Source organism: Odontomachus brunneus, unplaced genomic scaffold (genome assembly GCF_010583005.1).
Source record: "Odontomachus brunneus isolate Ranch 3 - 2012 unplaced genomic scaffold, Obru_v1 Obru_scaffold_167, whole genome shotgun sequence".
NCBI lineage: Eukaryota > Metazoa > Arthropoda > Insecta > Hymenoptera > Formicidae > Odontomachus > Odontomachus brunneus.
In genome coordinates, this window is record NW_022639617.1 from 412,791 (window position 1) to 428,314 (window position 15,524).

Here is a 15,524-nt window from a genome sequence, read left to right on the forward strand (position 1 = left end):
TCTTTTCAATTCTTACTGTCATTTCACTAGAAGTTTCAACTAGCAACTCAAGCACCCCTCGCGCAACGTTAGCCTCGTTTGTTGCATCCCGCTGCGTTACGTGTCCGCAAAAGGACACCAAATCAATTGACATTCCACGCGGACCAAGATATATTAGTGCGGGACGACACATCCCCCGCGAATGATGTCAAGCCGACGAAGGTATACGCGCGATTCTCTCCGGCGAGTCGCTCGAGTCTCCTCTTCGTCACCTGCCGTGCCCCACCATTAGCTATGCGCGACGCGAAGGCGTCACTTCCTCCGGCCGCGGCTTCCGGTCGCCGGAAACGTCCTTCTAACCGCGGCTGAATCCTTAAATGAAAACGATCTCTCTTTCTCTCCCTCTCTCTTTCACGAGATCCTCGCCCCCTTGTCTCTCCCTCGCGCACGCACGATCGCCGATCGCGAACGATACATGGAGACAAATCGTTGTTGGGCACATCGTTGCATAATCCATTCGTCGAGTGCGGGCGCGCATGTATGCGCGTGTGTACGCTTTGGGAAAGGGGAGAGGTTCTTTTCGCTTCTCTTTCTACATCTTTCCCGACGAATGTTAAGAAATTACCGGATGTATATCATGCCGTAAGGCCTGACAAGGTGTCTTCGGGCTTCGCTTAATAAATAACGCCTGCAAATTGCTTTCCCTCGGAGAGACGCATAAATATCTCGATATGTTCGCGCGCGGGGCATGTAGTGTTCGGTGACGTTAAAATTACCTCATTATGGAGTCGTGCTCGGCGCGCTCTTCCCTCGCCATGGCGGCAATATCATGGGACAGCATGAACGCGCAGAAACGAGTTAAAAATGTATATCACGTCGGGAGAAAAAATGCCATCTCGAAATTTCCAGCCTCGGCTACGCGATGGGACGCGTTTACTGCTGATAGACGGCGACATCTTCAACGACTTCGTCGTCCCGACAATGTCCTCGTGGTCGCGATGTGTCCTTCAGGATGGCCCGCTCTTTTCTTTCTTTTCTTTTAAGAGTAGGCGTGGACCCTCCCGAACTTGGCTTTCCCATTACTTTAGAGGAAGAGTGTCCTGCTGGAGCAGGATACTCTTTCAAGGAAAAAAGAAGTTACTTGTGACAGGAAGAATCTGGGTGTAGTTGAGAAAGCCCGTATCAATAGTCGTTGCTTAAAACTTGTTCCACATAAGACATCTAAATATGAATTTAGAGCTAAATTTTTTACTTTGAATCATTTAATATGCGACATTATATTTATAATGATAGCGATTCAGCTGAAAAATTCACATCTAACTCCAAATTCAAATCTGAGTATTTCACTGGAAACAAGTTTCAATACGAGCCTAACTATTTCACACGAAACATGTTTCAGGTGACAATTATTAACGCGGGCCTGAATTTGGAACATATGGATATCCAAAAATATAGCTAGCCAGTAGGTATACATTTAACTATGAAACTGATGTAGCAGCAACAGCAGCAGAAGTCTTAGTTACACCAACAAATCCATTTTCAGGAAACTATAATTAGCTGCGACGGTGAAGTCTTTTTTTTCCGTGATACAAAGATCACTGTTCGATTGTCGCACGTCTCATGCTCGTCTGATCTCTACAACGCAAGCTCTCTTGTTCTCGGCAGCAATCGATACGGCTTGACGAACGAGGACCTGAATCGACGCTGGAGCAATCCTAACCAGGTGTATCATCCGGTGATCTATCACACGAAGGGCCTGATGGAGTACTGCGCGAAGGTGCTGCAGCGGCCACCCCACGTTTTCGTCGACTATCACGGCCATTCGCGAAGGAAGAACGTGTTTCTGTTTGGTTGCTCAAGGTCGGGTTCCTGGAGCGCCGCGGACAGGGCGAAACCGGACCAGCCGGTGCAGTATTTGGTAAGGGAAGACGAAAGGGAGTCGACCAGGTGATATATTCTTAGGTCTCTCTCGTCCCCGGTATCACAACTCATCCTATATTTATTGGCCACCGGGCCGGCCGCGCGGACGTTTATCACTTTCAGCGACTACCCTTTCAACGCGCGCGTGTAATTAACCCTTACAATCCGACCGGTTTTTTGGGTGACTCTCTCTTTTGCAGTCTTTGAACCGAAACTTTTTCATGTACGTCAAAAGATAGACTAATGAAAAACATGCCGCGCCACTATAGCGGATCGTATGGTAACTATTTTTCCAAATTGAATTTCTTTCTTATTTAATCGCACGGAAACCTCCTTTTTGTAATAGGAATCGTGGAAGAACATACTTATTTTTGACAAAATTATACAGTTTGACGGTAAAATAAAATCATACATGTAGATTGAATCACCAAATCATCAGACACTCTGTATATGACAGTAATAAAAAATTCAGAGAAAAAGTTCATTTGTGAATTTTGTCCATATATAATATTGTTATTTACATAAATTTCCAAGTATATTACTAATAAAATATAAAAAATGTGTATGGTATAAATATATTTATGTATTTATTTTTCTTTATTTTTTCTTAACAAATTTTTTAAGATTTTATATTTTGTAAGTTTTTTTACTAATTTTTATGGAAAAAAAATAATATAATAAGAACAAGAAGAAGAATTGTATTTCACAGAATTACTGCCGCGCCACTATAGTGGCGGATTGTAAGGTTGACAGCCGCGATGATTCAATTTCTCGTAGACCACTTCACGCTTGATAACGTCCCGCGATCAAGGTGATATCATGCCGAGCTGCGAAAAGCCATGGAATCTATCGGATCTCGTAATCCTTCGATCCTTTCTGTACCAGATGTTACCGCACCTCATGCAGAGGACTTCGCCGGCTTTCGCTTTGCCACTGTGCTCCTTCAAGGTCGAGAGGAACAAGGAATCCACCGCTCGAGTCGCAGTGTGGAGGCAGTTGGGCGTTTCGAGGTAAATGACGGCCACATCCTGGGCAGCGATCTGTGACTCGCAGTGGGATTCCACGTGGCAAGGCCGAGGTTGCATGCGTATCCTCGTAACATCGCAATCTGACCGGCGAGCGATTCTATTTTTTGTTTCTCCTTTTTCTTTGCGGAAACCCTTGGTAACATCGAAATTAAGGGAGTAAAATTGCCTCGTCAGGCCAATAGGGGCAACAATATTAGGGAATTTATTTAAAGGCAATTATTGGTATTGTAGTTGTAATTTCTCGGGTTGGAATTTTTATTTCCAAGTAATTGAATTTTGGCTCATTTTAAAAGAGAAATTGAAATTAGTTGTTATGTTTGCTTGTTTTTATTAAAAAAAGAAAAAGGCAAAACGGAAATGAAAATTCTGGCCTGAGAGATTATAATTATATTTTATAATATTATTTTGTAAAAATTTGTAATATTATTTATTTTGTAAATTTATTTTGTAATATTATTTTGTAAAAAACTTTCTTCGTTTTCTCGATTAGATTATTATCAAGAAAATGTCAATCATGCAAAGCAGGAAGGCATGCAAGAACTGCAAATTCAGAACGACAGTGGATGATGCTATGACATAGTTTCCACACAAAAATAAAAAATAAATTTGTTTAAATGCAAATATATTTACATTTACGAAATTCTCAAACATATTCATTCAGTAGTTTTCTTTAAATAAATTTCCAGATATGGTTGTTTTTCTTGACATGAAAAAGTAATTTGCTCCTTTGAAAACGAAATAAAATATCTGCATTTACAGTTATATCGAAAAGAAAGGAATAGTTACGCTTTTATCTTCTTGATGGCATTGAGACGTTCGTATGTTATGATTAGAAATAAACGCGTGATTCTGTTTGAACAGAAGTTACACGATGGAAAGCAGCTTTTGCGGTTGCGATCAAGGCGCTCTGGCAGGCCTGCACCTCGGCACAGAACACCTGAAAGCCATCGGCAGGAATTTCTCTCGAGCTTTGTCCATGATGAAGGACGCCGGCGATGACTGGGTCGTCGAAAAGTATGTGAAAATCTATTGCAATTCATTCTCCTTGGGATTGCTAAGTTTCGACAATACATACGACTATAAGTATACGAGATTAATTTAAACCAAATATATATTGCTACATGTAAAAAAATGCTGTCGTGTCAATAGAAAAATTGCCGTAGTAATTGGAGTAAATCTTTTTGATTCAACAACAAAACCATTAAAACCAACAGGGAAGAAAATAATTTGCTGCAGCAGCAAACTAATTTGCTACATATGGACAATTAAATATAATTCGCTATGTTAGCTACTTTTTTACTGCAGGAACCTATTTTCTTGCCATTATAACAAGAAAATCTGCTCTTACAGCAAGAAAAGTGGCTAATACAGTAAATTATATTTAGTTGTCTATATGTAGCAGATCTTTTTTTCCGTGAATATATTATATATTGCTTCGATGATTCGAATATTAGTTTCAATGGCATAGCTGTTGAATCAAGAGGATTAATGCTGCAATTCTAAGCAAATATATGAGTAAATTATAAAATCATAAAGTTGTAGTTTACGAAAAAAACAAAAAAACTATAGATATTTACGAGTTATCATGTGATATATGGAATTGCAGATCTACTCATAAGTTCTTACAAGAACAAGTCTTACGAGAACAAGTTACGAGCTTTACGATTTTATCTAGAATTGCAGTATAATTGCCGTAGCAAAAAACTTAACAAAAAAACTTAAACAGTAAGACGTAAGCAGTAAGCAAATTGACCAATCACAGTCGTTGATTCCTCGATAGCCCAAGAATCAACGACTGTGATTGATCAATTTGCTTCCCCACAAAAACATGCACGTTACATCCACGTGGAATCCACGTGATTTCGTGGATTCCACATGAACTCTACATGGATTCGACGTGAATTCGACGTACGTTTTTGTGGGGTTACTGCTTACGTTTTACTGCTTAAGTTTTTCTGTATGCCACTAGGCTAAGGGCCATGGCACACAGAAAAACTTAAGCAGTAAGCAAATTGACCAATCACAGTCGCTGATTTTTCTTACGGTCCAAGAACCAACGACTGTGATTAGTCAATTTGCTTACTGCTTACGTCTTACTGCTTAAGTTTTTCTGTGTGCCGTGGCCCTAAGTCTAATTACGGCGCGATGTTGGCGATTCATATTGACACAACAGCACTTGTTCTCCGTGCATCGAAAAAGAAGGGGAGGACTCGTAAGATTGAGACTTGTGCAATTCGTGACCGTGAGATAAGCGCTTCCTAGAATCGACCGGCAATTATTCCCGAGAGATTCGAGCAAGCCGGTGTGTAGCGTCTCATCGATCGAGGTAGAAAGATTCCCCCCAGAGACTGACTCATTACACGACGCAGATCGATGGAGCAGGCCTGTTGTCCGAGGATGTGCGTCCTACGAAATTCGAGGAAGATCCCGAAATGTATTCAGGATAAACACGCTATACACCACACCACGGCGCTTCCTTAGCGACAGAGATAGCCGGGTAATAACGTTACAAAGGCAAGATTCGTGTAGGGTCTCATCCGTGTGTTTGTCTATGTGTGCAAACGCCATTAACGCTCTCGCTGACTCTTCCTGTGCCCTCTTCGTCGTGCTGGCTCTCCTCGCTGACATTCGAAAATCTTACGCTGTCGTCGGACAAATTAATTAACATACTTACGTCGACGCATCGGTGGCGGCTTTAGTACAAAATTGTGACCATTTAACCTTCTAATCGTGTTTGTTTCGAGTATACTTTGACCATGTTCAGGGTTCAAATAAACCCAATGGTGAGAACTCACTATTTAATTTATATATATATATATATATATATATATATATTTTTTTTTTATTTATATATATATATATATAAATAAAAAAAAATATATATATATATATTGTACCTTACCAACCATATTGAATTTGTGACGTTAAAAGTGAGAAACGACATACTGACGAAAGTTGCGTGCCATTTCTAAATAAAGATACAAGGAGCCTTAAATAAATATTAGTATTCACACCGAATAAATATTGTCTCCTTTTCAAACATTTCTTGTCTCCGTGTAATTAACAACAGACGTATATTACAGCAGATATGTATATATTAGATCTTTTATTTTAGCATTGTGACGAGGCGTTTTCCACTCGTCACGACGACCCGACCGAACATCAGTCGGGTCGTAGAACAGACGCAAAGCGCCAAATATTGGGTTTGGAATATTGGGTTCATGACGTATTTTTTCTATGTTTTTTAAAGGTCATTTATTTATATAAAGAACAAAGATCAATCAATGATATATTGCCCGTTTTGTTCGATAACTTTTTGCCATCTTTCAATGAGCTTCATAATTCCTCGTTTATAGAAGGACCTGTCTTTATCGGCGAAAAATTGAACAAGGTGCTGATTTACAGTCTCATCTGAATTGAACGTTATACCACGCAAGGAGTTTTGAAGAGAGCGAAACAAGTGGAAGTCTGACGGCGCAAGGTCAGGCGAGTATGGTGGGTATGGCAACACATCCCATCCAAGCTCCAATCATTTTTGACGAGTGATCAAACTTGTGTGTGGTCTCGCGTTGTGATGGAACACAACTCCTTTACAATTAACGAGCTCTGGACGTTTCTGGATGATGGATTTGTTCAAACTGTCCAATTGCCGATGATATCGTACACATTACGGGGGATATGGATACCCCGGCGACTACCTGCTAAGAGGACTACCGGAGCTACTAAAAGGCGACAGCCTCCTGTGGTACCGGAATTGCCGAGATGAGTGGGCCAACTGGGAGGACATCGATCGCGCCTTTCGGAGACAGTACCTGTCTCCGAAATACCAGGCACAGCTCTGCAGAGAGGCAACCCGAGCAAAAATTGAATCTAATGATTGTCTAGTAATGACACAGAAAAGTTGGGTCTTACATCGCTAGTAGCTAGTAGTAGTTGCTAGCTACTAGCTAGGAATGTAACGCTCACTTCTCCTAATAGCTGTACTAGAAAAATTAGCTAGTAGCTAGATACAAAAAAATAACTTGTAACTATCTAGCCTGCACTAGACAGTGAATAGATAGCAAAAACGAAAAAATTAATTCTCTTCGATAATTTCCCTTTCTCTCTCTCTCTCTCTCTTTTTAGGGGAGAGGTGATCCAATGGAGTTTGGTTTCCTGTAATTCTTCTTTATTACGTACTATTTCCATTCTATTGGAAAAATTCATTTTATACTTCGGGACTTGAAGACCTTTGGCTCTTGAGTCTGGCACTTTACCTGCTAGACCACTACTATAGTCGGTAGTAAACGTTTTATATTAGCTACATATGGTTTACTCAACGCCGTTTCATCTAATGTCTAGATGAAAAAAATTACACAGTGACGAGATGGAAGATTCAGTAAATCCTGAATAGAAATTGAATATCAAACGCTGTTTAGTAACTGTCTAGTAACAATGTACTGTAAATCCAGAATGAAAATTAGATGTCAAAACTGTCTATCCACTAGATAGAAAATTTGTGTATTACATCGTCATTATTTATACATAAATTTACTATCTAGTGGGTAGACAGTTCTGACATCCAATTTCTATTCAGGATTTATCGATGATTTTCTATCTCGTTATTGTGTAATCTTTTTCGTCTAAGCACTGTCTATGTAAATGATATAGCTACTAAACAGTTCTGATGTCCAATCTCTACTCAGGATATATCGATGATTTTTTATCTCGTTATTGTGTAATCCTTTTCGTCTAATCACTGTTTATGTAATAGGTGTAAGAACTAGATAGTTCTGACGTCCAATTTCTATTCAGGATTTATCGATGATTTTCTATCTCGTTATTGTGTAATTTTTTCATCTAAGCACTGTCTATGTAAATGATATAGCTACTAGACAGTTCTGATATCTAATTTCTATTCAGGATTTACCGATGATTTTCTATCTCGTTACTGTGTAATATTTTTCATCTAGCCACTATTTATATAATTGGTATAGTTACTAGACAGTCCTGACACTCAAAAGACTGAGTAAGAATATTTATCCAGTCACGAGCTAGTGACTACAAAACTTATCTAATCATTACTATCTAGCTACTAGTCTTGAAATCTGCTCTACTAAATATATTTTTGCTCGGGAATGGGACGTGCGCAACGACCAGGCGAGGCCTACGCCAAATATGAGGTAACCGTCGCTGATGCGGAGAGCAGGCGGGTTCCACCCGGAGGACCGTCTACTTCAGATCTACGAGAACATGCTCCCAAAGTACAAACTCTATGTGAGGTTGACCTCACCAAAGACCTACGAGACCGGGCCACCGAATATGAGGTTCTGCGCAAACAGTAGCGCACCCACCGGCCGAAGGGAGGCAGCACGTGCACACCGCCCGACGACAGCCCGTGGTCGTCACCACGTAGCAACGCGAAGGTGCTGTTGGTGCTGTAAGCAGCGAGGTCACCACTCCAGCCAGTGCGCACGACCAGCCAGACTGTCTTGTTTCATCTGTGACAAAGACGGTGTTATAATATGTCACCCACGGAGAAACGAGGTCCGCATCAAGAATGCACCCGCCGCTTCTCGAAGATCCACTACCTTCCCCGGCCGTACCTTGACGTGCGAATAAACCACCGCACGGTCAGAGCTTTGTTAGATACAGGGGCGGAAGTTTCCTGCATCCAGGAAAGGACTCTTAGACGGGTCTGGCCGGAGTACCAAACGACGGGAGAGAGAGTGACGGAAATAACCCTCGCCGACCGTAGCGTTGTCATGCTATCAGGAAAAGTCCGACTCGCGATTCGAGTCGGCGGTTCCCAGATCCGGCATAAGTTCCAGATTCTGGATAGATTAGATACGCCACTAATAATCGGCGTAGACCTGTGGGTCCGCCTCGGCATCACGCTCACACCACCGTGCCAGATGAGCGGCTACGACTCGGACGAAGAAGGAAGGCTGCAACCCTTCCACAGCTCGACGGAGCCGCGCTCGAGCCACCAGCATGCTGCGCGGCACCCAGTATACGAGGACACACGACAACGAGACAACGACGAGACGATGCGACCCGTCACACGGCCAGCCGCACCACGACACGGCACAGGAGACCGGCGACCACCAGCCGACCAGCAGCCGCCAGTCCGGAACGTAAGCATCGCCGCTACCACGGACACAGAAACCGCCGCCAGAGCTAGCACCACCGACGAGGCGGTTCATCGGCCCACAACCACCACCACCATTGAGGCTCGAAATAATCAAGGGCCTCTACGCCGAGGTCTCATATTTCGCCGCCTACGTCTCGCGGCTGTACTCTCGGGTCCGCACCGAGGAGGGCAAATGGATCCTCCGCTTCACCACGGGACGGACAGTTAAGATTCCATCGCTTCGTTCCCAGGTGAACGCCGCTCCTCTCAAAAGAGGTGGGTGATGTGACGAGGCGTTTTCCACTTGTCACGACGACCCGACCGAACATCAGTCGGGTCGTAGGACGGGCGCAAAGCGCCAAATAAATTACTCAATACAGCCACCGGCTCGCGGCGCCACCGATTACTTTCTCAAGAGAGGGCGTACGAAATCACTGCTGGTATATAAGCTGGCGGGTATATAAGCCGAGCACGATAACGATAAGGCAGCAGTCCTCAGGTGTCCACTGCTCAGGGTTGTGCTGTAGATTTCAAAATTACGTCTACATTGATTGTTTACACGTAGTTTACTTAATGTTTACACGGCCTTTTTCCCATGTAGGCAATGTAAGCAATGTAAACTACGTAGACTAGTAAATTTTATTGTTAATTAGTACAATATAAAAGAATTAAATTATAAAACAGTTACCACACTCACATATATTTAAAGGAGAGTTTACAACTTTACTTTGAATCGTAATCCGTAAATAAATTGACCAATCACAGTTATTATTCTTGAAATAATCGACTGTGGTTGGTCAGTTTGCTTTTAAAGCAAGGTTGTCGACTCTCCTTGATGTCAGTTATGTGTATTAATCATAAATATAGTGTTTATAAAAGATAATAAATTGCATCAAGAGTCATGTAGCTCCTATAGGACACGAAATTGTTTGCTGTATGGCGAAAGTTTGCGCAATAGCTGCGCAATAGCCGAAAATTTGCAATCTGCGCAATGGCTGCGTTCAGAACACACAGCTGATCAGTGAGCGGTCAGTGATTATTGGTCCTTACCGTTAGATCCCTAACTTTAGACAATTACGTTGACTAATTACTCAACCGTTGTGCAACAGTTGTGTTTTCTGAAAGCAGGCCTCTCTACGACAGGCGCCCGAACGTGCCCCGTTTAGCTATAAGTTCGCGTTTAGTTGTAAGTTTGCGTTTAAATATAAGTTTGCGCTTAGCTGTAAGAATAGAAGTAAGTCCACGCCTGATACCTTGAATCCGACGTGCTCTTCTCACTCACTCACATACACACACAAACACATAAACCCTCTAAAAAAGGCATATAAGAGATTTAATTGTTGCCGCTTTTTCGCGATGCTGATTGGTTCCCTTCTTAGCTCACTTCATGTGGGCTTGCTTCATGTCGTTTGCGTCAGTCAAATTACCAGGCAAATAGCTGACTTTGCGTTTGTTAGGTCATGAAAAAAAAATATAGAAGAGATATATCTCTCCCTGTCTCTCCCTACCTCTCCTGTCTCTTCCTGTCTCTCCCTGTCTTTCCCTGCCTCTCCTGTCTCTCCCTGTCTCTCCTTATAATTATTGATTAATTAAAATATATTTTAATTTAATTTAATTTTAATTTTATTCTCTATTTAATTTTATTTTTTATTGTTTTTTATTAGCTATATGACGCGCGCGTAGCGCGCGCATGTATTGTTCTAGTATTGCAAAAACTGTGTGAGCTTTAAAACTGCTCTGGATAAAAAAATAAAGGCTAGAAGTGGCTGACTCTTGCTGGCGTGTAGAACGATTAGTTGATGTGAATCAATCGACGAGACATGATTGTTGTGTCTGCTGTTAATTACACGGAGACAAGAAATGTTTAAAAAGGAGACGATATTTATTCGGTGTGAATACTAATGACACATTTATTTAAGGCTCTTTGTATCTTTATTTAGAAATGGCACGTAACTTTCGTCAGTATGTCGTTTCTCACTTCTGACGTCACAAATTCAATATGGTTAGTAAGGTACAAGGTACCTTAAATTCAGAATTTTTGTCTAAACAAAGCAAAAGGGATTAATATGTCAATTCTTTCCCAAATGCACAATAAAATCATTCCTCTGACACGCATATTTCCTTTTGATACAAAAAGTACCAGAATATCTTAGAATCTAACATTAAGTGACTCACCCTGCATATGTGTTTCTACCTGAAGGAAATTTTTTCTTAATGAACAAATATGTATATATTAGTATCCAAATATTTCGAGCAAATATTTCTTCTTTCTTATTTTTTCTCTCAATGTATGTTTGTTATCTTTCAGGATCCCCACAGAGGAGCATATTCCTGAGGAATCGAGATGCATGGAGGACAGAGTGTCCACCAGCAGCGAGTCGGACGAATCCGACTACGAGACTTAGGAAAACCGCGCTTCCGACTGAGTGTGATACACCAAGTCCATCTCCACAACGAAATTCATCATGGTTGTCTAAAATTAGCGATGTATGGATGTAAACGTTAGTTATAATAGTCCTGCAAATTTTCGTTGCAACATGTCGATAGTGATTAGCGCAATAAGCGATACACGGAGAAGTACTTTAAACAATGTTTATTTAAAACTGGTAACAAATGTTTAGAGCTACTAGCTATGAAAATACTATCTATGCCTACGTCTATTTGTACATATTCTCGGAAAATTATTATTGCTTTGCAAATTAAGTTCATAATAAACACGGTTATCTGCTGTAAATCTGGTATGAGAGCCGATTAACTACTTAAGTTGACGTGGCCGCGTGTTAAGTAACGATTAAGTGACTCGGAGAAAGGAAACTTGGAGATTGTGGTCATATCGCGACTATCATCCGAGCAGTGACAAACGATCGGATTCGGAAGGACTCTACACTGAGGAAAAAATTATCTTAAAATCAACAAACAACAAATTTTGATGTGTGCTATTAATACATTTACTTAAATTTAAATTCTCTTCATTTAAATCAAATATTGTTTACCTGATTTAAGTAAACAATATTTGGTTTAAATAAAGAGAATTTAGATTTAAATAAATATGTTAGTGGCATCCATCAAAGAAATATTTATTGATTTTAAGGTAATTTTTCCCTTAGTGTATACTCTTTGGCGAAATTTTGATTATCTCCATGAGAACGAAGATTTCGACACTAAGAAAAGAGAGAAAAGAATCGACAAGGGATTCTCTCGCATCGTACTTCGCTCTCTGTATTCTGTGTACGTAACATATGATTATATCAATCGTAGGAAATAAATGTTGTCGAGTTATAATTTCCCGTGTTCTCTCACCCTCGTCACTTCCCGCAATCGTTCGCACTCCGCAGAGATTCGCCGAGGTCCTTACACGCTTTTACGCGCATCAACGTGTGTCAAATGCTGATCGCGATTTCGTAAAGTTCTGTTGCTGCAAGCGTTTCAAAAGCAGTATACACAGATCACGCGTGTTGCACCGAACAGGATGTCGCGCTTTCATAGAGATCGCCTATGCGCTAAAGATGTGCGAATCAAAGATCTTTTGATATCGAATCGAATCTCAGATTTTAATTTCGAATTCGAATCGAATCGATGAAATTTCACCCGAATCGAATCAAATGGAATGAAATCGAATCGAATCGTTGAGAGAATTTTTAATCAACATAATCATTGAATACAATATGAAAATAGTGACTTCAGTATGAGAGAGATGACATTGATAATGTGATATCAATTTATTTTAGGGTAAGACTACATAATATATAGTCGGTAAATGTGTACAGAATACAGTTCCAGCCTTGAAAGCTGCACAATGACACATTTGGCAGTTTATCTAGAAGCCATTGTCTTTAATATTTTTGAAGAAAATCTTAATGTATAGCAAACTTTTCAAGTCATGCTAATTCCTGTAAGACTGGTTGCCTTTAATAGTACTTCGTTAATGCTAATGTGCGCGATTCGTATTTGAATCTTTTCGATTCGAAATTTTTGAATTATTCGGATTTGAATCACAGGGATTCAAATTTCACTTGATTCGATTCGAATAGTTCGCACATCTCTACTGTGCGCACAACTACACCTGCCAGCAAAACGGAGGCAACTCGTCGCAGTGATCTGTAAGCACAACACTCTTTCAAGTGTTGTGCAAACGAATTTAGGCTTGGTCTACAATATACGGAGTAAGCTTTGTGATATCGCTCGTCTACAATGGGAGTAAAGTATAGTTGAAAGAAATAAGAGTAAGAAATTAACCAATCATAGTTGATTATTCTTCACATTTGACTGTAATTGATGAATTTCTTACTCTTGCTTCTTACAGCCCGTATTGTACTCCCATTGTAAGCGGATCTTAAGAAGTAAGTATAGAAATAAGAAATGAAAGTAATTTATTTCGCTACGTCTATATTCTTTGACTCCCTTATATAACGGAAGTATTTCAGCTAAAGAAACACTTCTGGTGTAAAAATGTTCAAGTACAGGCAGGTATATAAACAAATTATTTTTATTTCTACTCTAACTTTTTACACCAAGCTTACTCCATATATTGTAGACCAAGTCTTACAATCGACTGACTAAAAGTAGTAATTTTTTTCGATAAAAGTTTTGCGACATATTCAATGGAAAAACGTATCTCCTGAGAATAAAATTTTCCTATTGGATATGAAACATATTGCGAAACTTATCAAGAGAAAGTGTCGCTATACTTTTAATCGGCCGACACTCTGTAGTAGATGCAGAATTAATAGATATTTTGGACTGGCTGTGTCCCCTTCTACACACGCATTCGTCATAATTGTCGGAAAAATTTGGAAAATCGGCGAGCTAGCAGAAAAGATTAGAAGACGCGAAGAGGAATTCACACATTGAGCTATTTTGTGTAACAATGGGCGGATTGCAATTCAATTTGCGAGTACGAAATACACCGAGATTTATTCTGAGATTTTTTATACTGCTCTTCTAACGCATGCACTTCTCCGACATTTCTCAAGTAAACGCCTCTAGCGGGAAAATTTAATTTCCGATGAGTAATAACTCAGCAGTCAAGCGTTGTAGTCAGTCGCGTGGAACCTGCGTGCACTAAAACCGTGTGTATCATTTTGGAATCGAGTAATTCGTCATCGAAATTCGGCGATACGCCATATATTGCGCGCGGATATATGTATATATGTATCTCAAAACAACACCTTCGCGTCGTCGGCCTACGTGGATTTGGCAACGGCTGCATTTCATCACGTACAAAATACACCTAATAACACGTGACACCGTGATGATCGAGATACCTTTAACGCGAGCTGCCTGCAGACTAAAATTATTGGTAATGTGGCGTTGAAAAAATTCGTCGAGATCCAGCTACGAGGAAAATTGTGCCCTGTATACACGATGATATCGATACAATATTAATTGACCCAATTGAGATTATACTTTGTACATGTGGATAATTGCGCGCTACACATCGAGACAGAAAGACATCTAAAAAATAACAGAGATATTTATTCGCGGCGAATACTGAGAACATATTTTTACTTTGATCTCTGAACTCCTCTGCTTGAACAGAATAAGCAATTGCTTTTATAATACGGAACGGTTTTAGGAAAATACATATCTTCCGATTTGAAAAATACTTTTCCTCAGCGTGAGCATACACATGAGTACACAAGTAAATATATCATTAGTGCTCATGGAATAAATATTTTTTACTTCTTCGATTTGTTCTATTTGTTCTCTCAGTCTACGCTGAGAAATAAAATACACTCGAGAATTCACTTGTTTACTCCTGTGAAATAAAGTTGACTTCTGTGAATAAACTTTATATCCCACGACTAAATTTTCAAATACACTTTTCTCCACGAATTTGTAGATCGAAGTCAAAGTGACGCGGAGAAGAATCTTTGTCTACGTAGACTACAAGCGAACATGTCGGAATGAATCTGGGTTAACGTTATTGTCTGTTTCGCGCGTTAACGATGCCCTAACGATGTAATCGTCGCGAGGAGTAGCCTACTGTGCTTCAGGCGCGTACAAAGCCGACGTATTGTACAAATACGCCAAGAAAAGTCTGTTGTTATTGTTTCTTGCTACGTGTTTCTTCACGCATGTACGCTTGTGTGTGTGTGTGTGTGTGTGTGTGTGTGTGTGCCGTGCCAGCGGTTCCTTGTTTTTCGCGTGCATATTCGAATGGAAATCAAAACAAATCGAACGTCTTTCTATTTCTCGCTACGCTTCGCTACAGCCGGAATTTTCCAAAGTGGAAATAATTTTTCGTCGATTCACGAGCGACAAATTGTCGACCGTCGCGACAAGTTAACGACCGACGATAAGCGCAGGTGTTCGCGCTACGCTCACATTAACACGAAGCGAGATAAAAGAAGAATGAGATGAAGAAGAAGCAGTAATATGAGAATAGTCGTCGTCATCGCCGACCATAGTGTCGTATCTTATCGTCAAACATACGGTACATGCTCTCTCTCTCTCTCTCTCTCTCTCTCTCTCTCTCTCTCTCT

General features: G+C 40.5%; 1 protein-coding gene across 9 annotated transcripts in view; it reads left to right on the forward strand.

Annotated features, from left to right (window-relative positions):
• Positions 1-12,499, forward strand: part of LOC116851173 (cytosolic carboxypeptidase 1-like) — a 63,911-nt gene extending 51,412 nt beyond the window's left edge. For 5 of the 9 annotated variants that reach the window (XM_032830325.1, XM_032830326.1, XM_032830324.1 and 2 more), the window contains exons 15-19: positions 1,645-1,897; positions 2,785-2,909; positions 3,789-3,941; positions 5,297-5,441; positions 11,348-12,499. In XM_032830325.1, coding sequence (XP_032686216.1) covers positions 1,645-1,897; positions 2,785-2,909; positions 3,789-3,941; positions 5,297-5,408 — 643 coding nt within the window. In that variant the 3' untranslated portion in view covers positions 5,409-5,441; positions 11,348-12,499. Of the gene's footprint in view, positions 1-1,378; positions 1,486-1,522; positions 1,898-2,784; positions 2,910-3,788; positions 3,942-5,296; positions 5,442-11,347 lie in introns of those variants that run through there. The other 4 variants (XM_032830321.1, XM_032830322.1, XR_004379540.1 and 1 more) reach the window with 4 other exon arrangements.
• The last annotated feature ends 3,025 nt before the right edge of the window (positions 12,500-15,524 follow it).